This window comes from Canis aureus, chromosome 8 (genome assembly GCF_053574225.1).
Source record: "Canis aureus isolate CA01 chromosome 8, VMU_Caureus_v.1.0, whole genome shotgun sequence".
NCBI classification, from domain to species: Eukaryota; Metazoa; Chordata; class Mammalia; order Carnivora; family Canidae; genus Canis; species Canis aureus.
In genome coordinates, this window is record NC_135618.1 from 15407927 (window position 1) to 15434741 (window position 26815).

The following is a 26815-nucleotide window of genomic DNA, read 5'->3' on the forward strand; positions in this document are numbered from 1 at the left end:
ATATTCATAGGTAGGAATAATTAATATTGTTAAAATGTTCATATTTTCTCAAACCACCAACAGATTCAATGTAATTCCTATCAAGATTCCAATGATAAGCATTAGGAAAAAAAAATCTTAAAATTCACATGAAACCAGAAAATATCCCAAATAACCAAAACAATCTTAAGAAAAAATAAAGCTAGAGGCATCACACTTCTTAATTCCAAAGTACATTAATACAAAACTATACTAATCAAAACAGTATGGTACTAGCATTAAAACAGACCTATATAAAACAAACAAACAAACAAAAAACCAGACCTATAGACTGACTAATGGAAAAGAATTGAGAGACCAGAAACAAATGAGTGCATAGAAGGTCAACTTATATTGGAAAAAAGTATGGTGTGTATATATATATATGCTTTATATATACAATGGAATATTGTTCAGCCACAAAAAGGAAATTCTGACATTTACAACAATATGGATAGACATGGAAGTCATTATGTTATGTGAAATAAATCAGAGGGGGGAAAATACTGTATGACCTCACATATGTTTGTTATCCAAAACAACTGAAATCATAGGAACAGAGAGTAGATTGATGGTTGTTGCCAGTAGTGGAGAGATGGGGGAAATAGCAAATGGGTACAAATACCTGGTTACAAAATGTTACTCATAAATATATAATGTACAATGTGGGGACTATATTTAACAATATTGCATTGTGTTCTGAAAGTTGCCAAGGGGATCTTAAAAATTTTCACCATCACACAAAAAGGTAACTGTAAAGTGATGGATGTGTTAACTAACCCTATTTGGTAATCATATATATACGTATATATACACATATGTATATATATATATCAAACCACACATTGTACACATTAAATTTACACAATGTTACTTGTCAATTATATCTCAAAGTGGGAAGGAAAAAAAACTTCAAGGACTTGCATGACACATGGAAAAAGTATCTTTCTTCCTTGGATGTAAGGTAGACTGATCATTAGTCCCTGGTTTGGCCCTTTCTCAAGCCACAGTTCCATACTTTCAATTACCCAATGGACATCTAAGAGAATGAGAATGTGTGTGTGTGTGTGTGCGTGCGTGCATGTGTGTGTGTGTGTGTGTGTGTGTGTGTATAGGGGACTAAGTTCAATTAGTACTCACCGGAGGGCCCATTAGACCTGGTCTACCCAAGGGCCCTGTAGCCCCTGGTAGGCCTGTCTCTCCTTTTTCTCCATCCTCTCCAGAGAGACCTCTTCCTCCTGGGTTCCCCTGTAACCCAGTAAAAACTTTTAAGAAAGGGAAGGCAGTAAAATAATTATACCACAAAAGAAGCAGATTTTTGTTTGGGACATAAAAGTAATTATGTAATGATAGAATATTTTAAAGATTTCACAAACAAGTATCTACTTGTACATAATTGAGAAAAGTATAATTTACCTTTAATCCATCTTTTCCTTGGAGACCTTCTTCTCCAGGAGCTCCTGGTTCACCCTATTTTGTAGCAAAAACAATTATTTTGTTAAATCATTTACCTTATTTTTTGTTCCTGGTATCTTTAAAAAGTAGCAGGTTTATGTACATTTTTTCCTACTTCTACCTTATTTGTACGGAATATTTGGCAGTATAATAAGCTTGATATAATTTGCTTGGACTAGCTCTGAAGATGATTTAAAGAATCAGTACTGTAAATTCAAATATAAGATGGGTCCAGAATTTTAACTTTTTTTTTTTTTTTTTTTATGATAGTCACAGAGACAGAGAGAGAGAGAGAGAGAGAGGCAGAGACACAGGCAGAGGGAGAAGCAGGCTCCATGCACCGGGAGCCCGACGTGGGATTCGATCCTGGGTCTCCAGGATCGCGCCCTGGGCCAAAGGCAGGCGCCAAACCGCTGCGCCACCCAGGGATCCCCAGAATTTTAACTTTTAGATAATTGAGAGTAATATGTATTCACTTGGTACCTCTGTAAATTTATATAGTTAGACCTGTGTTTCCCGAGTTCAAGGACTGTAAATACTCTTAAGTGTAGTAGCTTGTTATACTGAATTAAATGGATTAATAATAATATTAATTCAGTTCAAATCAGTGTACCAGATTTTTAGGGTATTTTCTCCCTTATAGAGAGAAGCAACAATTAAGGCCTTGATACATCAAGAAGCTGTCTTCTAGATATAGAACTTAACAGAAAAGTATAGCCATACTCTATGAAGATATTAAAGTAGTATTGGCTCTCTTGTTACCCAAAATATTTAAAAGTGAGTTAATTATTGTGTCTTCAGAGTTGCTTCCAGACACTTCCATTACCCCAACCTCACACTGCCCAACCCCTGCAAATAAAGGAAACAAAGAAAAAGAAAATGGATGTAAAATGTATCTCCCTACTTTGCCTTTTAGTATGCAAATGTCTCTTCAAATTATCTTGGGCACTGTTATCTTGGGAAAAAAGCTTACCACAGCTCAAATTACAGGCTGTCTATATTAGAACAACTACTGTAAGCTATCTAATTATACTTATTTACAATTATTTCCTTGAATCTTGTTAACTTTTGTGACTAGGTTTTTGTTGTTGTTTTTATAAACATAAGTGAGGCTGTAATCATTTGTTTGCCTTGTTAGGTCAAGAAATATACTGAGAGTTGATTACTGTTATTTGTGAATTTCTTCTTAATGCTCACATTAGTGACAATCTCAGTTACTCTGCATATGTGTAAAGCATTCTGCAGAATGCACTTCATACTGAGAAAAAGATGTATGAGGTTAGGACTCCAAATACTACTAAATTACTATATGAACAGGGTCTGGCATGTAGCTTTTAAAACTTAGAAATAAAGATAAACGTTTTCTATTATGCACCGGAAAGGTTTATTACGCATTTTTTGAAACTTAATGTATGCTAAATGTTGAGTCTCTGAACCCCTCAGGCCAGTGCATTAAAACGGTTCCCAGCAGTACACTTACCCGTAACCCTGGTTCTCCAGCAACTCCAACGTTGCCTGCAGGTCCAACATTTCCCTGAAGAAACAGGGAAAGATTAAAACTTTTTTCTACTAAAACAGCATATATAATTATGAAATGCATATCATGAGCATAGGGCTTTCAAAACACTTTCCATTTTTCCCCCAGATTAATTTATTGATAATATTTTGGCCCATTAGCCTTATCATTTGTATTTCCTCACACACAGTCAGTATATATATCTATATATTGATATAGATATATAGATATATAGATTGTATTTTTTTCTGACTCATTTGTAAACACTTCTCATTTTTATCTGCTGTCATTCATTTGCTTTCAAGATGATGGGTATTTGCTAAAATACGGCAAATGGGGTTCAGTGGTAAAAGTTTAGAGACCCCTTTACTATTTAGGAAGGTTACCTTTGCACCTGGTTCACCTGGCAGGCCAGATTCTCCCTCAATACCTGAAGGTCCCTAGAAGAAAATGATTTGACACATCATCTGTATACTTCCTTCACCAATTGCAAAGGCAATAACAACCTCCTAAGAAGATGGTAGTAATTCTTAGCTCAAGGGTAAGGTATATGTTCAGAAAAAACTTCTGCTGTCACTATAAACTTCATGGCATAAGACCAGATAATTCTGGGACTTTTTAACAGTTCAAATGCCAAAACAACATTATCTGAAGTCAGGACTTTTAAGACCAATTTCTTCTAATCTTTCCTGTTATCCTTTAATCCTTGGTCAAAAACAAACCACCTCCCATTTTCTCTTCTAATTTTCTGCCTTCATACTCTTACTATTCTCTGTGTTTTTTCACTTTTCACTTTTCCCAATCATTTCTGTTGAGCCCTCTGGTGCACACTTCCTTTAAAAATTTCAGTTTTCTTTATTCATTTTATAATAAATATCACACAAAGATGTTATGAATTTATTCACATTATAGAAGATGCATATGACATGTTTTCCACTTTCCTTTCATGGTAAGGGGTCCAGTTGGGAAGAATTTGGTTCCTTTCATCTTGAAAACATACAACTTCTTTTGACCTCTGGCTGTCTCTAGGCCTGGAGCTCCTACAATTGCTGTTGCGTTGTGTTTTTCTGTTTGTTTGAGAGATATTTATCTTGTTTTTGAGCACACAAAAGGTATCCCTCCCCTCTTACCTTCCTCATTCCCCCTTCCTTTTCTCTTCTCTTTCACTTTCATTGTGTGTGTGAGTGTATGTATGTGTGTATATGTATAACTGTAAAAACATACACATGGGGCAGCCCAGGTGGCTCAGCGGTTTAGCGCCGCCTTCAGCCCACGGCCTGATCCTGGAGACCCGAGATCGAGTCCCACATCCAGCTCCCTACATGGAACCTGCTTCTCCCTCTGCCTGTGTCTCTGCCTCTCTCTCTCTCTCTCTGTGTGTCTCTCATGAATAAATAAATAAAATCTTAAAAAAAAATAAAAACGTACACATGTATTCTGTAGTTCCCATGTTTTGGGAGTAGATGGGTATTTTAAAGTGATAATTCACAACATTATCTTGACCAAAAGCTTCCTATTTCCTTTGTATCTTTCAGGGGTTCCTCAGAAGTTCTGATCCATGGGTGATATTCTTCCTTTTAACTATTAGAGCTTAAAGTATCTTTTATGTCAGTATTTCAGAGAAGAGGAAGTTCAGTTTTCCTTTTTTTTTTTTTGAAGTTTAGTTTTCCATTTTGACTCAGCTTCTGCAATCCATACTCACTTTGCTTTTTTTCTAAAATAAAAGCTATACATGCACAAAGTACAGATGGAGTTATGATGAAAAACCCTAATCCCATTCCTCAGAGGCAACTACTTTATAAAACAATTTTTGTTTTTAGCTTTCTTAGTGGTTACTACTACAACTCAAAAATTATACCGCTACTTCCTGATGTATCATCTTGCTAAAAGTTTAGTTTCCTTATACTCCCTCTATTTTACCATCATTTCACAATTTTTTTTTTAATTTTTATTTATTTATGATAGTCACACACAGAGAGAGAGAGAGGCAGAGACACAGGGAGAGGGAGAAGCAGGCTCCATGCACCGGGAGCCCGATGTGGGATTCGATCCCGGGTCTCCAGGATCGCGCCCTGGGCCAAAGGTAGGCGCTAAACCGCTGCGCCACCCAGGGATCCCCACAATTTTTTAATAGTTACATAATTTAAATTTTTCTGTGGGTTACTTTTGTGACTTCCTTACTATTATAGGAGGCAGCATAGTATAGCACTTAGGAGGAAAAACTATGCTCTGCCTTAGAAATGACAGAATTTAATATCTTACTCTAAGATTAATATTCTATCTTGAGAGAGAATTCCAACTCTTAGAACTTCCATATTAAAATTGCTTTCAATGTCACAGATCTCCTCTGGTTCTTAATTTCTCCCAAACTGTCAGCTCCTCCTGGCTCTTTTTATTCCTTTCTTAAACTAACTCTAGTAGTTGATCTTCTGAACTCTGGTCTTTCTTTTCTTATGCCACTCTTGGATTAGCCCTTTAAATCCTCTTCTCCATTTCTATTTCCAGTTGAATACTGCTGGAAAAAATTGCACACTTGTGCAAAGTGTCATCATTATATGTTGAGAGGCATAGTGGTTAAAAGGATGGGTTATGGAGAAAGACTGCCTGAACTGAAATGTTGGCTGTACCACTACTACTAGCTATTGCTCTTGAGTAAGTTACTTAACCATTTCATGCATTTGTTTCCCCATCTGTAGAATGAAAATAATAACTACATCTATCTCACAGAGTGTAATGAGAATCCATTAATACAGTAAAGCACATAAATACTCTTAGGCACATAGAAAGTGCTTCATAATTGTGGGCTCTTATCATTACCATCAGTATGATGCCAATTCATGATATGCTACTAAAAGCTTGATTTTAGTAAGGTTTATCTGGTCTTTCACTTGCCTATAGTCATTTTCTTCTCCTATTGTCCTCAACCACTATTCTAAACCAGCAAATTTTCCTCAATAGACCTACCCAACCCCTACTCCTTATTCCAACAGAATTTTTGTCTCCTACTCTGTTAAAAAAAAAAACCTTCTAGTTATTACATATGACTTTCTCAGCTTTCTTTAGGCTCAAAGGATGTGGCTTGGTATAGGTTATCAGCATCAGCTTTTGAGTCAGATGTGGATTCAAAGCCAAGCTCTACTACTTAAAAAAATTTTTTTTTAAAGATTTTATTTATTTATTCATGGAGACACAGAGAGAGAGAGGCAGAGACAGAGGTAGAGAGAGAAGCAGGTTCCATGCAGGGGGCCCAATGTGGGATTCGATCCTGGGACTCTAGGATCATGCCCTGGGTGGAAGGCAGAGCCACCCAGGCATCCCAGATCAACTACTTCTTAATCATTTACCTTGGCCAGATTAACAGAGGATGATCCCCATCTCTTTAATATTCCTCTCTGGTCTCAGGAAAGGTATTGCCATTCGTCCTGTTGCACAGCCTAGAAATCTGGTAATAATTTTTGACTTTCTTTCCCCTTTACTTTCCATATTCTACAAATATTAAGGTTCTGCAGAATTTTTATAACAAACATTTCTCAAATCCATCCATTTCTTTCCCTTTCTATCCCTATGACTTTAGTTCAGATGTCCATCATTTCTTGCCTGGTTGAATGTTACGGTCCTTTAGTAGGTATTCATGGCTTCACTCCTGTCCTCTCAAATATATCCTCTATGCAGCTGCTAGAATTATCTTATCTTCCAAAAATATAAATCTGACTTTATCGCTGCCCTGCTTATCATAGCTTAGAATGACTTAATATAGAAGATAAAAAATTAAGCTTGTTAACAGAGTACATGCTTTTTATGATCTAACAATTTTTTGATATTTTCATCTATTATCACACTTTGCTTTGATTTTAAACATCAAAGAATCCATATTGCATCATGTTTGTATTCTTGCTCACACTAATCCTTTTTTCTGGAAATTTCTTATCATTATTTACTCTTTTCATATGGCTAACTCCTACTTATTCCTTAAAACTCATTTTCCCACCACCCCACATTCCCCACAGTCTTCTATTTCCCTATATCCAGATGGGGGTTAATGGTGTCCATTGCTATGTTCCTATGTTGACCTGTGAATACATCCATTACTGGGTCTAATACATTGCAATGTAATAATCTTTTATATGATTATCTTCTGGAATAGGTTATAAATAGACTCCTAAAGGAGTCAGGGACCATATATCAGCCATCCTTGTATTACTAGTAGATAATCATGGAATTAAAAAGAAGCCAACTAACATGGAGCACATAGAGAAGGAAAAGAGTTTTATTGGTGTGTGGCTGAACAGGTCTACACAAGTCAAACAATGTAGATCATTATTTATCAGGTTAAAAAGTTGGCATTTTATTAAAGGTCATGAGAGCAACTGAAAAATTCCAAGGAGAAGAATGATATGACAAAGAGAAACTGGCAACAATTAGCTAAGGAATGATGGGAGTTGCTGGAGACATGCAACGAGAGCAGAAGACTAGAGCACTGGCAATTGGGATGAAAAGAAAAGGTCAAAACTGAGACATTGTAGGGGCTTATTCGGAGGGAAATGATGGCTGACTGGAGGAATAAAAGTATAGGAAGAAAGTAAGAGAAAATATAGTAGGAAGTGTCTAGGATGACTCAGTTTTTGGTTGTTGGGCATAAGGAGTATCTTTCAGTGAGATGGGAATAAAAGGAGGAAGAACAGTGGGAAAGTGATGGGTTTGGTTTAGATACATTGAATTTAAGATGTTTATGGGTTATTTAGATGTATGCATAAAAGACAACAGGGACTCAGTAACTTCAGCTGATGAGACAGGCATGACTTAGAGCCATCAAGATGAGAGCTATGAGAATAATATTGGTAATTAAAGTCATTGTGATATTATGATTGGTACGCTGAGAAAGGACTAATCAGAAGGTAAAGAGCAGAATCAAAAGAGAGAGTTTCACAAAGGTCAACTGTGGGACTTGATCCCAGGACCCTGAGATCATGACCTGAACCAAAATCAAGAGTCAGATATTAACCAACTGAGCCACCCAGACACTCCAAGGATCACTTCTTAATATTCTTCTATAAAGGAGATATAACATCTTAGAGTGAAGGCCTGTCAAGTTAACTCTGAGTGAAGGGTAAGTGTTATTCACTTTATGTTCTTTTATTAAATGGGCTGTTAAGAGAACTTTATGTGTACAGGCAATAACTCCTTGACATCAGCTATAGCAACTATGCAAATATGTCTCCTGAGACGAGGGAAACAAAAGCAAAAATAAACTATTGGAACTTCATCAAAATAAAAAGCTTTTGTACAGCAAAGGAGACAATCAACAAAGCTAAAAGGGAACCTAAGGAGTGGGAGAAGATATTTGTAAATTACATATCTGATAAAGGGTTAGTATCTAAAATGTATGAAGAATTTATCAAACTCAATACCCCAAAAACAAATAATCCAGTTAAAAAATGGGCAGAAGACATGAATAGACACTTTTCCAAGGAAGACATACAGATGGCCCACAGATACATGAAAAAGATGCTCAACATCATTTATCATCAAGGAAATGCAAATCAAAAGTACAATGACATATCACTATACATCAGTCAGAATGGCAAAAATTAATAACACAAGAAACAACAGATGTTGGTGAGGATGTAGAGAAAGAGGAACCCTCTTATACTGTTGGTGGGAATGCAAACTGGTACAGTCACTCTCGAAATGACTCCATACTGATTCCTCAAAAAGTTAAAAATAGAACTGCCCTACTATCCAGCAATTACACTGCTAGGTATATACACAAAGAATACAAAAATACTAACTCAAAGGGATAAATATACTCCAATGTTTATAGTAGCGTTTTCAACAATAGCCAAATCATGGAAAGAGCCCAAATGTCCACTGACTGATAATTAGATAAAGAAGATGTGGTATGTATGTATGTATGTGTATACACACACACACACACACACACACACACACACACATATATGTGGGAATATTACTCATGCATCAAAACGGATGAAATCTTGCAATTTGCAACAAGGTGGAGGGAGCTACAGCATATTACACTAAGTGAAATAAGTCAAAGAAAGACAAATACAATATGATTTCACACATACATGGGAAATCAGAGGTTCACAGGAGGAAAAAAGAAGAAAACCAAGAAATGGAGTCTTAACTTTAGAGAACAAACTGACGGTTATCAGAAGGAAGGTGGGTTAGGGAATGGGTTAAATAGATGATGGAGATATAGGAGTGCATTTGTGATGAGTACTGGGTGTTGTATGCAAGTGTTGAATCATTAAATTGTACACTTGAAACTAATACTATATATCAACTAACTAGAATTTAAGTAAAACTTTTTAAAAAGAGAACTTTATTAGATTCATAAAACAGTCATCCCTACCATCATCCCTACTATTAATGGAATTTTAGGCTTTATTTTCTGAATATGAAACACAACACTACAGAATTATTCTTTAAAGGTATACCTAATGTATCAACTTTACCTTGAGGAGTCTCACAAAAAGTACTGGGATGATGAAATAACAAAAAAGAGCCACAAAAAACATTACCTCAGCACCCATTTCTCCAGGAGGTCCAGCATCACCTTGCAATCCTCGTGGTCCCTACATTAAAATAAAATTTAAGATCTGAGAATCAAAGTTTACTCTGTATTTTGAATAACTTACACATCTAAATACAGAATTTATAATATATCATATGTAATAGAACACATAATACATTTATCAACTTTTTGTATAAACAAAATTATAACTTTTTTTTTTTTTTTTTTTTTTTTACAAAATTATAACTTTATAGTTAATGCATCTGTTTGTGTGTGTGTGTGTGTGTGTGTGTGAATAGTATAAGCCTTTGGATTCAAAAGAAAAAGAAAGGACAGTACCTTTCTTGCTTTTGTTCTCCAATTCACTCATTCATTCAATAAACATTTATTAAGCACCAAATAAGGATGAAATATCATGCTAATGACTATCAAAAGTTATCTTATTTAGTGGATATGTCGATTATATTTCTACCGAATATTCCTGGCAAATATGTGACAAGCGAAATAGCATTTTTAAAGAAGCAAATATACGATCTTCAAAGAAGTAAAACTATGTTAGTATTTGCTTGATGTCATACTTTATTATGGTAGTACGTCCGTTCAGCAGTTTCTCTGTTTCATGTGAACAGATATAACAATATTTACACATATGAGATAATCACTAAGATGCAACAAAATGCAGGTTGGGACCTGTATTGGGATCTTGGTCACTGTCATACTGAATAGTATAATTTTAAGTAAACAAACATTGAATATTTAGTTTATTGCATAAACATTAAATTGCTAAACCAAAATGATCTTCTGGGTGAGTGTGGAAGCCATTTAACTGGCTAGAATTATTTTAGATGGATTAGTACTTATTTATTTATTATTGATCAATTGATTAGTACTTATTTAGCAACTACAATATAATGCTGTTTCTCCAGGCATCTAAAGAGGCTACTTGTAGTTTTTGATCTTTCTGGAAAGTTAGCACAAAGAAGCTGTTTTCTTAGATTCAGAAAATAACAAGATAGTTAAAATTACCTATGAGATTATACTCCATAATAGTTTTGTGAATTTAAAAATGTAATAATGGAAAGAAAAAATGTGCTACGGATGGTTATCTTAAACTGTTTTCTGAATGGTTAGTCAGTAATGTTCATTTTAATTATTTGAAAAGTATGAAAAGTACGAAAAAACCCCATTTAGTATAACATCCATAATTCTACCATTCAGGGGCAACACTGTAAATATTCTTGTATATTTCCTTCTAGTTCTATTGTGGGAGCATACTTAATAAAAAATTTTAGGTCTATAGATACTTTACTATTATAAATACTTCATAACAAGTTATCCAACAGCTACATAATATTCCATTCATTTCATATTCTGCAGTACCATAATTTAGTTATTTTCTTCATTTCCAGACCTTTATATTGTTTCTATATCTCCTTTGCAGTACAATTTTACTTTATTGGATTTGTAATACGCATGTTCAACTATCAGTGAATGTGAAGGTCTGTAACATTAGGTGAGATTGTCAAATAGCTAAGATAAACATTTGAATGGTAGGATTGCAAGGTTGGTATGCAAGTGTCACAGATGTCTTTTCTACTCAATAGTATAGCTACTAAAGGTATTCAGAGGCCACTGGTGCTTTTCAGTTATGGCTTATTAAACATTATGTATGATATTTAAACATTTATGAATTCTCAGAATGTGTTTCTACACTATTATAAACACATTGAGAGAAACACGTCTGTGCAGAAGTCTGTCTATATTTTGCATTTTCTCCCTTACAACAGAGTCTAAAATGTACCATTATTTGGTCACAAAGTTGAGTAAATGTCCTGAAAGGTGGCAATAACATTCCACAAGCAATATATGAGTAAAATCTATTTCCTTGAATCCACACCAACAAAGAATATTATTTTTTAAATTCTTCTGTGATTTGATGGAAAATTTCAAATATATTTGACTATTAGCAAGGTTGAATATTGTTTTTGTTATGGTTTATCAGCTGTGATATTCTATGTGTTGCTTGATCATGTTGCTTTGCCAATGTATTTTGGGAGTCATTTAAAAATTTTATGTGAGTTTTTTATGTGTTGTGGACATAAACTTAGCATCCTATTTTACCATTAACATCTGCCTCGTATGTAGTTTGTCATTTAATTTTTAAAATACACTGTTAAAGATAACCTTTTGCCCCCTAAATATGATCACTGTAGATTACCTAGAAACACATAAAGTAAAAATGACCCAAAATAACCACTTAACATTTGCTGTATTTCCTTAAAACTTTATGCATGCAAAAAATTGGGATGGGAGAAATTTAAAATTTGTATATAGTTTAATGTTAAAAACTTTTTTCCATCACACTTAAGTTAAAACATCTGTTTCCATGTAATAATTCTATATTATTTCTTTTAAAATCTACTAGCCATAATCCTCCTTTTACAGTAGGTTAAAAATATTAAGCTATTTTACTTGCTCATAAGTTATTCTTACAATAATTAAATCTCACATCTGATTAATATGGGTACTGGGATTTTTGAATGGGATTATGTTAACTCCAATAAATACATTAATTTTAAAAATACTTAGTCTTCTAGTTAGACAATAATTTGACTTTCTACTTAAAATGTTTCTAGGTCTCAATGAATTTTTGATGTTTTCTTCATATGTGTCCCATCAAATGTTCATTAAGTTTATTCTTAATTATTATGTTTTGTTTCTATTTAGAGTGGGATATTTTTTCTATTATATTTTATTATTGTATACAGAAAAACTGATTTTTAAAAATGTCTATTTTATGTTTTGCCATTATATTACCCTATCTCAGAAATTGAAAAATACAGAATTAAATCTTTGGAGTTTTTATTTTTATTTTTAAATTTTTATTTATTTATGATAGTCACAGAGAGAGAGAGAGAGAGAGAGAGAGAGAGAGGCAGAGACACAGGCAGAGGGAGAAGCAGGCTCCATGCACCGGGAGCCCGACATGGGATTCTATCCCGGGTCTCCAGGATTGCGCCCTGGGCCAAAGGCAGGCGCCAAACCGCTGCACCACCCAGGGATCCCTGGAGTTTTTATAAATTTTGGAGGATTTATTTAAATTTTCTTTAAATGCTTTTCTTTCCTTATATGATCATTCTGTGTCATTTACTATGTTAGCTAAAACTTTCTGAGTGTTAGATAATGTGACAGTGGCATCTCATATTATGGTTCTTATGCTTCTATTGTTTTGGTGTTTCCTTGTAGGTTGGGTGTAGATATAAGATAAGCTACTTTGCCCTATTACAGAACCATATTTGACATTACTAGAATATTTTGTTTCAATTAATAGACTATTTCTTAGAGAAGTTTTAGGTTTACAGAATAATTGAACAGAATGTACAGAGTTCTCATATACCATCCCTGCCCAATTTTCTCTATTTTTAACATCTTACATTAGGGTGGTACAATTATTATAAGTGATTAACCGTCATTGTACACTATTACTGTTTAAAGCCCATAGTTTTACATTAGGGTTCAGTCTGTGTTGTACAGTTTTGAGAAATGCATAGTATCATGTATCCATCATTACAGTATTATATAAAATAGTTTCACTGCTCCCATATTTTCCCATTTCCACCTATTCATTCCAGATCCTCTTCCCCCAACACCTGGCAACCACTGTTTTTTACTGTCTCTAGAGTTTTGCCTTTTCCAAAATGTTACATAGTTGGAACTATTTGGTATTTAGATATTACTGACTGGCTTTTTTCACTTATCAGGATGCACTTAAAGGTTCCTCTGTCTTTTTGACAAAGGCTTAACTGCTCTTTTTTTATTGATATGTAATATTTCATTGTATGGATGCACCAGTTTGTTTATCCATTTACCTTTTGAGGACATATCAGTTGCTTCTACTTTGGGCAACTATGAATAAAGCTGCTATAAACATTCATGCGTGGGTTCTTGTGTAAGCATTAAGTTTCTACTCATTTTGGTAAATACCAAGGAGCATGATTGCTGAATCATAATGGTAAGAATATGTTTAGCTTTGTAAAAAACTCCCAAATTGTGTTCCAAAGTTACCATACCATTCTGTATTACCACCAACAGTGAATGAGAATTCCTGTTATTCCACAACTTTGCTAACATTTGGTATTGTCAGTGTTTTAGATTTTAGCCATTCATACAGGTGTGCAATGGTATGTTATTGTTTTAATTTGCAATTCTCTAATGACATATGATGATAAGCATATTTTCTTATGCTTCTTTGCCATCTGTATGTCTTTGGTGTATTGTCTATTCAGATCTTTGTCCACTTTTTTAATGGACTGTTTTCTTACTGTTAACTGTTAAAAGCTTTTTCTACAAGTCCCTTATCAGATACACGCTTTGCAAATGTTTTCTCCCGATTGTCACATGGTCTTTCATTCTCTTAACATGTTTCTCACAGAGCAGAAGTTTTAAATTGAATGAAATGCAACTTACCAATTTTTCCATTCATGAATCATGCTTTTGATGTTATACATAAAAAGTCATTGCCAAATCCAATGTCTGTGAGATTTTCTCATGTTAAAGAAGTTTTTCAGTTGTACATTGTAAATTTAGATCTATAATTCATTTTTAGTTATTTTTTTTGTCTAAATCCTTGTTTTTTGTTTTTACTTTTGTTTTTATATGGATACCTAGTTGTTCCACCACTATTTGTTGAAAAGACTATCCACTGAGTTGCCTTTGCAACTTTGTCAAATATCACTTCATTATATTTTTGGACTTCTATTTCTGGGCTCACCATTCTGTTCAAATTATCTATTTGTCTATTCTTACTATACTGTCTTAAATACTGTAGCATTATATTAAGTTAACTTTTAAGTTAGGTAGTGCCAGTCCTCTGACTTTGTTCTTTACTATTATTTTGGCTTTTCTGTTTTTTTTTTTTTTTTTTTTTTTTTTGCCTTTCCATATGAATTTTAGAATTTATCAATATCTACAGAGTAACTTGCTAGTATTCTGACTGGAATTGCATTAAATCTATAGATTAAGTTGTGACATCCTATCAATATTTAGTCTTCCTATCTATGAACATGAAATACCTGTTTATTTAGATCTTTTATTTCTTTAATCAGTTTTGTAGTTTTCCTCATATATTCTGTATATATTTTGTTAGATTTATACCTACTCCTTTTTTTATTTTTGATGCTAGTGTAAATGGTGTTGTGTTTTAAATTTCAAATTCCAATTGCTTGTTGCTGGTATACGGAAAGCAAGTGACTTTTGTATGTTAATCTTGTATCTTGATATCCTGCAACCTTGTTATAATTGCTTATTAATTCCAGGAGAGGTTTGGTTTTTGTTTTTGCTTTTGCTTTTGTCAATTGTTTGGGGTTTTCCACATAGTTGGGTTCATATCTACTATTTTTTGTTTCTATTTTCTACTTGTTACTTTTGTTCTTTCTTTCTTTTCTTTTTTTTGTCTTCCACTCTTTTAGCCCACTGTATTTTTACAGTGAATTTTAGTTGATTCCATTTTCTCTCTTGTTTTATCATAGCAATTATACTTGTTTTAGATTTTTTAGTGGTTTCTTTAGAGTTTGCAACGTATATTCACAATTGATCCAAGTCTATTTTCAAATAACACTATACCACTACACTCAACCATAAGGTATGAGACTAAATACACTGTTGTGATTATTATTTTGTATAAATTACCTATTCTAATAATTAAGAATTATTAGGAAAGAAAAGATTTGGTTTTCCTTTTATATATTCCTTCTAAAGTTCTTCCTTTCTTCTATCCTAGATTCTCATCTGTATTACTTTTCTTACCTCTAAAGAATTTCATTTAACATTTCTTATAAGGCTAGTCTACTAGTGACAAATTCTGTCAGTTTTTGCTTGTCTGAGAGTCTATTTCTAATTCACTTTTTTAAAAAAGTTTATTTATTTGAGAGAGAGAAAGAGAGAACTCAAGCACATGACGGGGGTCGGGGGGGTGGTCAGGGAGCAGAGGAAGACGGAGACTCCCCGCTGAGTAGGGAGCCTAATGTGGGACTCAGTCCCAGGACCCTGGGGATCATGACCTGAGCCAAAGGCAGCCACTTAGACAACTAAGCCACTCAGGTGCCTTCTATCTTACTTTTAAATTCCTAGTCTGAAAATTTCAAAATCTCTGCTATATCTGAGTCTGTTCCTGATTCTTGTTTTGTGCCTTCAGACTGTTTTTCCCCTTTTATCATGCCCTGTAATTTTTTTTTTTGTTGAAAAACATGATGCTTAAGGTGAAAAGACCTGAGGTAAATAGGCCTTTAGTGTAAGGTTTTAAGTTATCTTGCTGAGAATTAGGCTGTGTTTACTGTTGCGGCATTATGGTGTCAGAGGCTAAATTTCCTCCTAGTGTCATTGTTTTTGTCTTGTCTGTTGTCTTTAGGCTTTCCCAGAGATGCCTTAAATAGGGTTCGGGTTTGCAGTTGTTTTAGCTGTAGTCCTTCACTATTATATACGACCCCTATTAACGTGATGGTAAATTATAAGGGAGGAGAAGCACTCTATAGTTTTATAATTACATCTCAGTCTTTTAGTGAGCCTTGAGTTGAAGTATTTCCTTTTCCCCATGTTGAAGACTAGAAGCAGCTAGGGTTGGGAATTGCTCTTCTCCCAAGTTCAGTAGGCTTCAGCAAAACCCAAATCAGTCTCGCTCTGATAAAATGATTTCCCTTGTGGGCAAGCTTTGTTAAGGAGAACAGAGAACTCGGAGTGTATTTCAAAAATGGTTTCTTTTCCCATCCCACTGTTACATGAAGAAACAGGTATGTCTCTGAACTTTGTAGTAAGAACCTAGCAGGTCTCTTGGTGGTAAAATTCAGGAACATAAGGGGTCCCCTCTTAGTTTTTAACAATTTTGATGGCCTAAATTGTGTCTTAAGCAATTTGTCAACTTTAAATTGACAAATATAATTATAGTTTAAAGTGCTCCTACCATCCAGTTATGGACTTCTGCTTCTGGTAAGCTGTGGTTCTCTGTATCCTCCTGTCTGTCTCTCCAATTTTCAGGCAACAGTTGGTCCTTTGACCTCAATGGTTTAAAACGTTGTTGATTTTCATTTTGCTCAGCTTTTTCCTTGTTGTAAGAAGAGGGATGACAGCTTCCAAGATCCTTACAGTTCAGACCAGAAACCATTTTACTATAATTTTTAACAAATCAAAAATAGTTGCTGAATGTTATGGAGTACTTGTTTTTTAGCATTTTCCTATTATACCTGTAATATGCTATATTATAGCCTTCTTAATATTAAGTGATTTTTGCTATTTTTGTAATTCTTCTTTCATTTCATTTGTCTTTCATTTCATTCACTTAATTCTTTTTATATGTAGTTGAATTTTACTTCATTTTTCTGGTATGTAGCTGAAATTCATCTTTAGTTTTTTCTGTCGGTGCTATTTTTGTCTTATTTTAGTACTGTCAAAATTCAACCAAGATACTAATCTTTGATCTTTTGTTTCTAGAACAGTTGCCATTTTTTATATCTTCATAAGTAAGTTAACATCAGGTTTTATCATATACTTTAAATTAATCTGCGAGGGGATCCCTGGGTGGTGCAGTGGTTTGGCGCCTGCCTTTGGCCCGGGGCACAATCCTGGAGACCCGGGATCGGGTCCCACGTTGGGCTCCCGGTGCATGGAGCCTGCTTCTCCCTCTGCCTGTGTCTCTGCCTCTCTCTCTCTCTCTCTGTGTGACTGTCATAAATAAATAAAAATTAAAAAAAATTAATCTGCGAATTCTATTATCTTTTAACGTAAGTGGAAGTGACTTCTGGTACTCAAATAAGGAAGTATACCTAAAAAATAACAGTTTTTAAGTTGGAGTACATATTCTAAAGCAAAAGAATCAAGAATTGATTTTTTAGAAACTATAGCATTCCTCTCACCTTCCTTTTTAAAGGTAGTTTTTCAATGTGTAAAGGTATAAAAAATATTTATTTGGGTCAGCCAGAAACTTAGGAATCACTTTATATATGGACAGTCTATCTCGTTGATTTCTTATCTCCTGTTGAATCTTTTATAGCTATCCACGTCTTTTCTCTGCCTATCAAAAGGGTTCTACTATCTCTTTTTGGATTATTGCAACAAAAGGATTTCTTGTCCATTTTCAGTCCTTTCTAATTTGTTTGAATGATCTTTACAAAACAATAATATGATCATAAACTAGTCTTTATCTGTTCAATGATATCCCTTTGACAAAAAAAAATGATATCCCTTTGTTCTTATGATAAAAATACAAACCTTGGGAGTAGGGGTCACAAAGCTCTAAGCTTTGTCCCATGCTTCCTTGTCCATCCTCATCTTATACTTCTTGACTATGCCATTGCCATGCTAGCTTTCTTTTTTTTTTTTTTTAAGATTTTATTTATTTATTCATGAGAGACACAGAGAAAGGCAGAGACATAGGCAGAGGGAGGAGAAGCAGGCTTCCATGCAGGAGCCTGATGCGGAACTCGATCCTGGAATTCCAGAGGCAAAGGCAGACACTCAACTGGTGAGCTACCCAGGCGTCCCTTTCTTTTTAATTTTTTCCATGTTAGCTTTCTGTTAGATCTTCAAATAAGTATGTAGAGATTCCTCTCAACTCATGACTTCTCTCTAAAATAACCTCTCTCATCTTTGCCTATGTAACTGCTATTCATCCTTGAGATCCTAGATCAAATGTTTCTCCTCTGGAAGCCTTTTTTGTTTCTCTGTTACATATTTTTTAAAAAATTGAATTCCTATAATTCACAGCATTTATCTCAGTTTGTAAATATCCACTTATCTCTGTGATAATTTAATTGGGATATTTCTATCATTAGAATGAAACTTCAATACTTACTTACAGGTACTTAATAAGAGACAACTCTAATAGGTGCTGACTATAGAAAAGATGTAGCCCTCTCTATTTTATGATTCTCAAAATATAATATGTTTCAACATCTCTTCTGTGTCCTTCATTTTGCCAATTTACTTCTTTTCTATGATTTAACCAGGCAGCTCAAACATATATAACAAAGCCGTCATATCCACTATAAACTGATTTATATTTTATTTACCAGCCCCATGGACCCGGTGACCTGAATGTCAATTTTTAGGTGCTTTTAAACTATTTAGTTGTTTATGTCTACAGTAACAAGTCTTTTCTTATATAAAGCCTAAGATATTATCTCTGCAATTGCAATAGCTCTTTTGACATACTTTAATGTGTTCCTTATTAAGATTAAGTTAGCTTTCATTGCATTTCCCTTCATCTAATATTACTGACTAAACTATTATGCTTTTGGGCAAATGATCCTTTGTCTACTGAGTTTAACAAACATATACTAAGTAGATCTAATATGCAAGGCATTATACCAGACAAGATTACAAAGGTGAGAGAAACAGTCTCTAATTTCAAAGAGCTACAAACTTTTTCAAAGAGATATTTAAATAAATAATGCTAAAGATATTTGATCAAAAATTGCATTATTTTTGGTCAAATAAATATTAGGATTGTGATGGCAAGAGATACAAAACAGGGAGAAAATCAAGAGGAGTTTAGTTTGAAAAAATCAACACTGTATCCAAAATTCTTCATTTGGAAAGAATTATATATACATTCAAATATTTACTTATTGCTTAGAGAACTTATATCATAGGTTAAATATGTAAAGGAGGAAATGAATACAATTTAGTAAGAATAGCTCTTTGACTGTTAAATTTTCCACTTGCTACTAGCTAAATGAATTATGCTAAGGCCACCTGTAAGCCTCTGGGTCAACTAATAGATAAAATCAACCCAGTAGAGTTTGAAAGACTATATTGTATTATAAATCTTACAAACATGTTACAGCATATTACATCTGATACCATTAACTAGAAAAATGACTTCATAGGCAATAAAGAATAAGTGAAAGAGTAACCGTGACAAAATCTTTCCTTTTCACAATTATTTTCCATGGAGATTTTATAATTGAATTACATTTTTGAAATCGTGATGTAAGTTTTTGAATTATTGATGTACTGTATTTCTGTCATGTTTGTACATTTAGGCCCATTGGATGTAGAGTTTGGCTTCTTTGTATGGTATTTTATTACAGAATTGGTCTCAAAAATCTGATTTTGTGTGTGTGTGGCAGGATAATATAATCATTTTAAGAACAGCAAGCCATTCACAAAGAAAATTTCTGCAAGTCAATAAAACAGAGCCATCCTTGTTGAAAATAGAAATATGTGAAGTTTTACCAGTTCCAGAAAAACAGGACCAAATCTGACTATATGAGGCCAGAAAGGCACTAAAAACCACATTTTCTATATATATTTTCTATATAATTAGGCCCATGATAAATGCTGCTTTCAAAAATGTACCAGCCATAGCACAAGAGGGCAATAACAGAAAAGTAAATTAGAAAAGTACAAAGATAAACTTACTGGTTCTCCTTCAAGTCCCCTCTCTCCTGTACTCCCAGGGGGTCCTTGTAAACCCTGAATAAACAAAGGCAAAATGTGAAGAAAAAGTGATGCTTGAAGATGTTTTACTTCCTTACCTCAGCCTTCCTTTACAATCTTCCCACCCATTTTTCTGTCTACCTCTATTCCCTCTTTTCTTTTTATTGTAAAATATACATAACATAAAATTTACCATCTTAACAGTGTTTAAATGTGCAGTTTTGTGGCATTAAGTACCTTTGCATTGTTGGGCACTACTATCATCACTATCTATTTTTAGAATTGTTTATCTTCCCAGACTGAAATTCTATACCCGTTAAATAGCACCCTTTTCCCCCTCCCTGTTTTCCCTGGCAACCATCATTCTGCATTCTGCCTCTAATTCGAGTACGCTAGGTGACTTATGTAAGTAGTTATACTACATTTGTTCTTTTGTGTCTGGCTCCTTTCACATGGCATGTCTTCAAGTTTCACCAGTATTGGTGAGGAGTAAGATATCAGTGGCATGGGAGGATGCCAGATTTCTCTCAGCCCAATAATACAACAAGGTAATTATCAAATTATCCAAACACCCCAGAAATTGACTTGAAGACTGATAGAAAAAACTCCATAACTAAAGGGACGGTAGAAGCCATATTGAAGAAGGCAGGAAGGGCAGAGACATGGTTTAGGGGAGAAGTGAATCTTGACTGCTGTGGAAGGAAGGAAACTTTGGTTGTGGAAAAAGGCAAGAGAGAGAAGCACACAGGGGAATGCATAAGAATATTTCCCCAGAGCTATTGGCTTGAAAAATGAGAAGGGCTGAATTTCGTGAGTTCTTATAACCAGTGGAGCTTAAAGCGTAGTTTTAAAGGCCAGCAGGCTGGGCTGGGATAGAGCCCAAAGGGCACTGTGCTGCTCTTGGACAGAAGGTGGGCAAACAACCTGGAAGCATATAGAATGGAAACATCAACCTAAAGAGTGCTTGGGGCACAAAGTGGGGGCCACTATACTCTTCTTAGAGAAAATCCCTGAGAAGCAGTGTTCAAAGAGACACTTGTCTGGGAACAAAGGAGCTAGCTGGCATTATTTGCCTCCTGCGCCCTTCAGCATAAACAGTCATCTGTGGGAAGGAGTGAGCAGCACTGACACTGGCTGCCTAACTTGTTTACACTAAGCCCTACCATCCTGAACTCTGATGGAACTGCCTTTCTCAGTCACACTTGCCTTGGTCCCAGCACAGCAGGCTCCCCAAGAAGACCAGCAAAAATCCCTGCCCATACCGGGTCTCCCAATCAGAGAGTTCTGCAGAACCTCAGTTCTGGTGGAGGTGGTGACAGGTCTCATTTCACAAACAGACCAGAGCATACCTAGTTAAAACTCACCACATTCAGGCCAAGAGCCAAATACTGCCCACATCACTCAGAGGAGCCTCTGCAAATAAATGGCCTAACAGATAGAGCAGCCAGTACACAATAGCAGAGCACATGCAGCACACATGTGCCAGGAGAAACTCCCTGAAGTGCCAGGCCCTGGGCACTATATGACTTCTTTTTCATAAGGCCATTAATTCCAGGAACAGAAGATACAACTGGCTTTTCTAACACAGAGAAGTAGGCAGAGACTTACACAAAATGAGAATACAGAGGAATTTATCCCAAATGAAAGAATAAAATAAAGTCATGGCTAGAGACCAAAGCAAAACATATATAAGTAACATGCCTGATGGAGAATTTAAAGCAATGACCATAAGGATACTTACTGAACTTGAGAAAAGAAGAGAAAACATCAGTGTGATCCTTATCACAGAGATAAGAGAGTTTAAAAAAAAAAAGAATCAATCAGAGATGAAGAGTGCAATAAGTGAGATTAGAAACATACTTGATGCAATGAATATCAGTTTGGAAGAAGCAAAGGAAGAAACTAATGACTTAGAAGACAAAATAATGGAAAGCAATAAAGCTGAACAAAAGACAGAAGGAAGAATTATGCAAAACAAATATATATAGCAAGCATTATGGAACTCAGTGACTCTATCAAATGTAATAACACTTGTATTATAGGAGTCCCAGAAGAAGGAGAGAGAGAAAATGGGGCAGAAAATTTATTTGGAGAAATAATAGCTGAAAACGTCCCTAATCCAGGGAAGGAAACAGACATCCAGATATAGGAGGCACAGAGAACCTTGTCAAAATCAACAAAAGCAGGCTCAGACCAAGACATATTGTCACTAAATTTGCAAATTTTACTAATAAAAAAAATCTTAAAAGCAGCAAGACAAAGAAGTCTTTCATTTACAAGGGAAAATTCATAAGGCTAGCAGGAGATTTATCAACAGAAATTTGGCAAGCCAGAGAAAGTGGCATGATATATTCAAAGGGCTGAATGGGAAAAATCTGAAACCAAGAATACTCTATCCAGCAAGGCTAGCATTCAGCATAGAAGGATATAGATAGAGAGTATCCTACACAAACCAAAATGGAAGGAATTCATGACAACTAACCCAGCCCTGCAAGAAGTATTTAAGGGGACTATTTGAGTGGAAAGGAAAGACCAAAAGTGACAGTATAAAGGCAGGAAACACAAAATCAGTTTTATCAAAAATAAAAAAATCATTCAAAGAACTCACAAAAAAGATATATAATATAATAACATATACCTAAAGTGTGTAGAGAAGAGTAGAAAAGAATGGGTTCAAACTTAAATTACCATCAATTTAATATAGACTGCTATGTGCAAAAGGGGTTATTTACAAACCTAATGGTAATCATATATCAAAAACCACTAAGGCACATGCAAAGAATAAAAAGAAAGAAATCCAAATATATCATTATCAATATATCTGCAAACAATGTTAGAGAGAAAGGCAAGAAAGGATCAGAGACATCTCCAGAAACAACCCCAAGACAAGTAATGAAGTGGCAATAAATAAATATTTATCAATAATTACTTTGACTATAAATGGACTAAACATTTATGTGTGTAGAGTTTCAGAATGGATAAAAAACAAGACCCATCTATATGCTGCCTACAGAGATTCATTTTAGACCTGAAGTTACCTGATTGAAAGTGAGGAAATGAAGAAATATTGATTGTGCAAATGGATGTCAAAAGAAAGCCAGAGTAATAATGCTTATATTGGACAAACTGACTTTAAAACAAAGACTGTGGGGAATCCCTGGTTGGCTCAGTGGTTTAGCGCCTGCCTTCCGCGCCAGGGCATTATCCTGGAGTCCTGGGATCGAGTCCCACATCAGGCTCCCTGCATGGAGCCTGCTTCTCCCTCTGCCTGTGTCTCTGCTTCTCTCTCTCTCTCTGTCTCTCATGAATAAATAAATAAAATCTTTAAAAAAATAAAAAAATAAAACAAAGACTGTAATGAGAGACAAGGAAGGATTTTATAGAATCATAAGGGGGCCAGTCCAAGAAGAAGACATAGCAATTGTAAATATTTATGTACCTAATATGGGAGAATTCAAATACTTAAAAATATTTATACACCTAACATGGGAGCACCCAAATATTTAAAACAATTAATAACAAAGAAAAAAGGAACTAATCAATAATAATACAATAATAATAATTTTAACACCCCACTTACATCAATGGACAGATGATCTAAACAGAAAATCAACAAGGAAACAATGGCTTTGAATGACATACTGGACTAGATGGATTTATTTTATTTTATTTTATTTTATTTTATTTTATCTTATTTTTAAGATTTTATTTATTTATTTATTTATTTATTTATTCATTCATTCATTCATTCATTCATGAAAGGCAGAGAGAGAGAGAGAGAGAGAGGGAGAGGGAGAGGCAGAGACACAGGCAGAGGGAGAAGCAGACTCCATGCAGGGAGCCCAACGTGGGACTCTATCCCGGGATGCCAGGATCACGCCCTGGGCCAAAGGCAGGCGCTAAACCACTGTGCCACCCAGGGATCCCCCTGGATTAGATGGATTTAGCAGACATATTCAGATCATTCCATCCTAAAACAGCAGAATACATATTCTTTTCAAGTGCACATGGAACATTTTCCAGAATAGATCATACAGTAGGTCACAAAGTAGGTCTCAACAAGTATAAGAAGACTGAAGTCATACCATGCACCTTTTCCCACCATAACACTATGAGACTAGAAGTCAACTACAAAAAAAAGTCTGGAAAGATCAAACTGGATGGACATTAAAAATCATGCTACCAAACAATAAATGGGTCAACTAGGAAATAAAAGAAGAAATGAAAAAGTATGTGGAAACAAATAAAAATGAAAATAGAATGGTCCAAATCCTTTGAAATGCAGTAAAAGGGTCCTAAAAGAGAAGTAAATAGCAATATAGATCTACCTTAAGAAGCAAGAAACATCTCAAATAAATAACCTAACTTTACATCTAAAGGAACTAGAAAAAGAACTACAAACAAAGCCTAAAGTCAACAGAAGGGAAGAAATAAGAAAATCAGAGTAGAAAAATAAATGATCTAGAAATGAAAAAGACAATAGAACAGATCAATAAAACCAGGGGTGAGTTCTTTGGAAAAAAGAAAAACAATAAAACTGATAAACCTTGAGCAAAACTTATCAAGAAGAAAAGAGAAAGGGCCCTTCAAAAAACAGTATCACAAATGAGAAAGAAGAAATAATAACCAACACCACAGAAATACAAATAACTATAAGAGAATATTATGAAAACTATATGTCAACGAACTGGACAACCTTAAAAAAAATGGATAAATCCCTAGAAACATATAAACTATCAAAGTTGAAACAAAAGGAAATAGAAAACTTGAACAGACCAATAGTCAGCAAAGAAATTGAATCAGTAATAAAAAAAATCCCCAAAAAACTAAAGTCCAGGACTAGATGGCTTCACAGATGAATTCTACCAAACATTTAAAGAAGAGTTAATACTTATTCTTCTCAAACTACTCCAAAAAATAGATAAGGAATGAAAACTTCCAAAATTATTCTCTGAGGCCAGTATTTCCTTGATAATAAAACCAGAAAAAGACTACCAAGAACTATTGGCCAATATCTCTGATGAACATGCTTGCAAAAATCCTCAACATAATACTAGCAGATCAAATCCAACAGTATATTTAAAAAAAAATCCTTCACCACCATCAGCTGGGATTTATTCCTGGGCTGAAAGGGTGGTTGAATATTCACAAATCAATCAATGTTATACATCACATTAATAAAAGAAAGGAAAAAAACCAGATGATCAAGACAATAGATGCAGGAAAAGCATCTGACAGTACAACATCCACTCATGATAAAAACTCTCAACAAAGTAGGTTTAAAGGGAACATATCTCAACATAATAAAGGCCATTTATGAAAAATCCATAGCTAATATCCTTACTGGGGAGAAATTGAGAGCTTTTCCTCTATGGTCAGGAACAAGACAGGGATGTCTACTCTTGTCACTTCTATTCAACAGAGTACTGGAAATCCTAACCATAGCAGTCAGACACCATAAAGAAATAAAAGGCATCCAAACTGAGAAGAAAGAAGTAAAATTTTCACTATTTGCAGATGACATAATACCATATATAGAAAATGCAAAAGATTTCACCCAAAACTGATAGAACTGACAAATCAGTAAAGTCACAGAACACAAAAATCAATGTATGGAAATCTGTTGCATTTCTATACACCAATAATGAGGCAGCAGAAAGAGAAATTAAGGAATCAATCCCATTTACAATTGTACCAAAAACATAAGATACCTAGGAATAAACTTAACCAAAGAGGTGAAGGACTTATACTCTGAAAACTATAAAACACTGATGAAAGAAATTGAAGATGACACAAAGAAATGGATAGAGATCCCATGCTCATGGATTAGAAGGACAAATATTATTAAAATGTCAACACTACACAAAAGCAATCTACAGATTTAATGAAATCCCTATCAAAACACCAGTAGCACATTTTACAGAGCTAGAACAAACAATCCTAAAATTTGTATGGAACCACAAAGACCCCAAACAGTCAAAGCAATCTTGAAAAGGAAAAGCAAAGCTGGAGGCATCACAATTCTGGACCCTCAACTTATATTACATAGTTGTAGTGATCAAAACAGTATGGTACTGGCACAAAAATAAACATATAGATCAATAGAACAGAACAGAAAACCCAGAAACAAACCCATAATTATATGGTCAATTGATCTTCTACGATGCAGGAAAGAATATCCAATGGGAAAATGATAGTCTCTTTAACAACAAATGGTATTGAGAAAAACTAGATAGCAATAGAAAGAATGAAACAGATCACTTTCTTGTACCATACACAAAAATAAATTCAAAATGGATTAAAGGGGATGCCTGGGTAGCTCAGTGGTTGAGCATCTGCCTTTGGCTCAGGTTGTAATCCTGGGGACCTGGGATTGAGTCCCACACCAGGCTTCCTGCGGGGAGCCTGCTTCTCCTTCTGCCTATGTCTCTGCCTCTCTCTCTGTGTCTCTCATGAATAAATAAAATCTTTAAACAACAACAACAAAATGGATTAAAGACTGAAATGTGAGACTTGAAACCATAAAAATCTTAGAAGAGAACATAGGCAGTAACTTATCTGACATGGACTGTAGCTACATCTTTCTAAACATATGTCTTCTAAGGCAAGGGAAACAAAAGCAAAAGTAAACTGTTGGGACTTCTTCCAAATAAAAAGCTTCTACACAGCAAAGGAAACAATCAAAATTAAATGGCAACCTTTGGAATGGGAGAAGATATTTGCAAATGACATATCTGATAATAGGTTAGTATCCAAAATGTATAAAGAACTTACAAAACTCAACACCCAAAAACCAAATAATCCAGTTAAAAAATAGGCAGAAGGCATGAATAGACCCTTTTCCAAAGAAGACATAC

General features: G+C 34.7%; 1 protein-coding gene and 1 long non-coding RNA gene across 6 annotated transcripts in view; one reads left to right on the forward strand and one right to left on the reverse strand.

Annotated features, from left to right (window-relative positions):
• Positions 1–26815, reverse strand: part of COL24A1 (collagen type XXIV alpha 1 chain) — a 387323-nt gene that overhangs the window by 124681 nt on the left and 235827 nt on the right. For all 5 annotated transcript variants that reach the window (XM_077905294.1, XM_077905293.1, XM_077905290.1 and 2 more), the window contains 6 exons: positions 19941–19994; positions 9535–9588; positions 3376–3429; positions 2954–3007; positions 1435–1488; positions 1159–1266 (listed from right to left, as the gene is read on the reverse strand). In XM_077905294.1, coding sequence (XP_077761420.1) covers positions 1159–1266; positions 1435–1488; positions 2954–3007; positions 3376–3429; positions 9535–9588; positions 19941–19994 — 378 coding nt within the window. The remainder of the gene's footprint in view (positions 1–1158; positions 1267–1434; positions 1489–2953; positions 3008–3375; positions 3430–9534; positions 9589–19940; positions 19995–26815) is intronic.
• LOC144318372 (uncharacterized) overlaps positions 1–26815 on the forward strand; it is a 55922-nt gene that overhangs the window by 8208 nt on the left and 20899 nt on the right. The gene's annotated exons all lie outside the window — the stretch shown is intronic.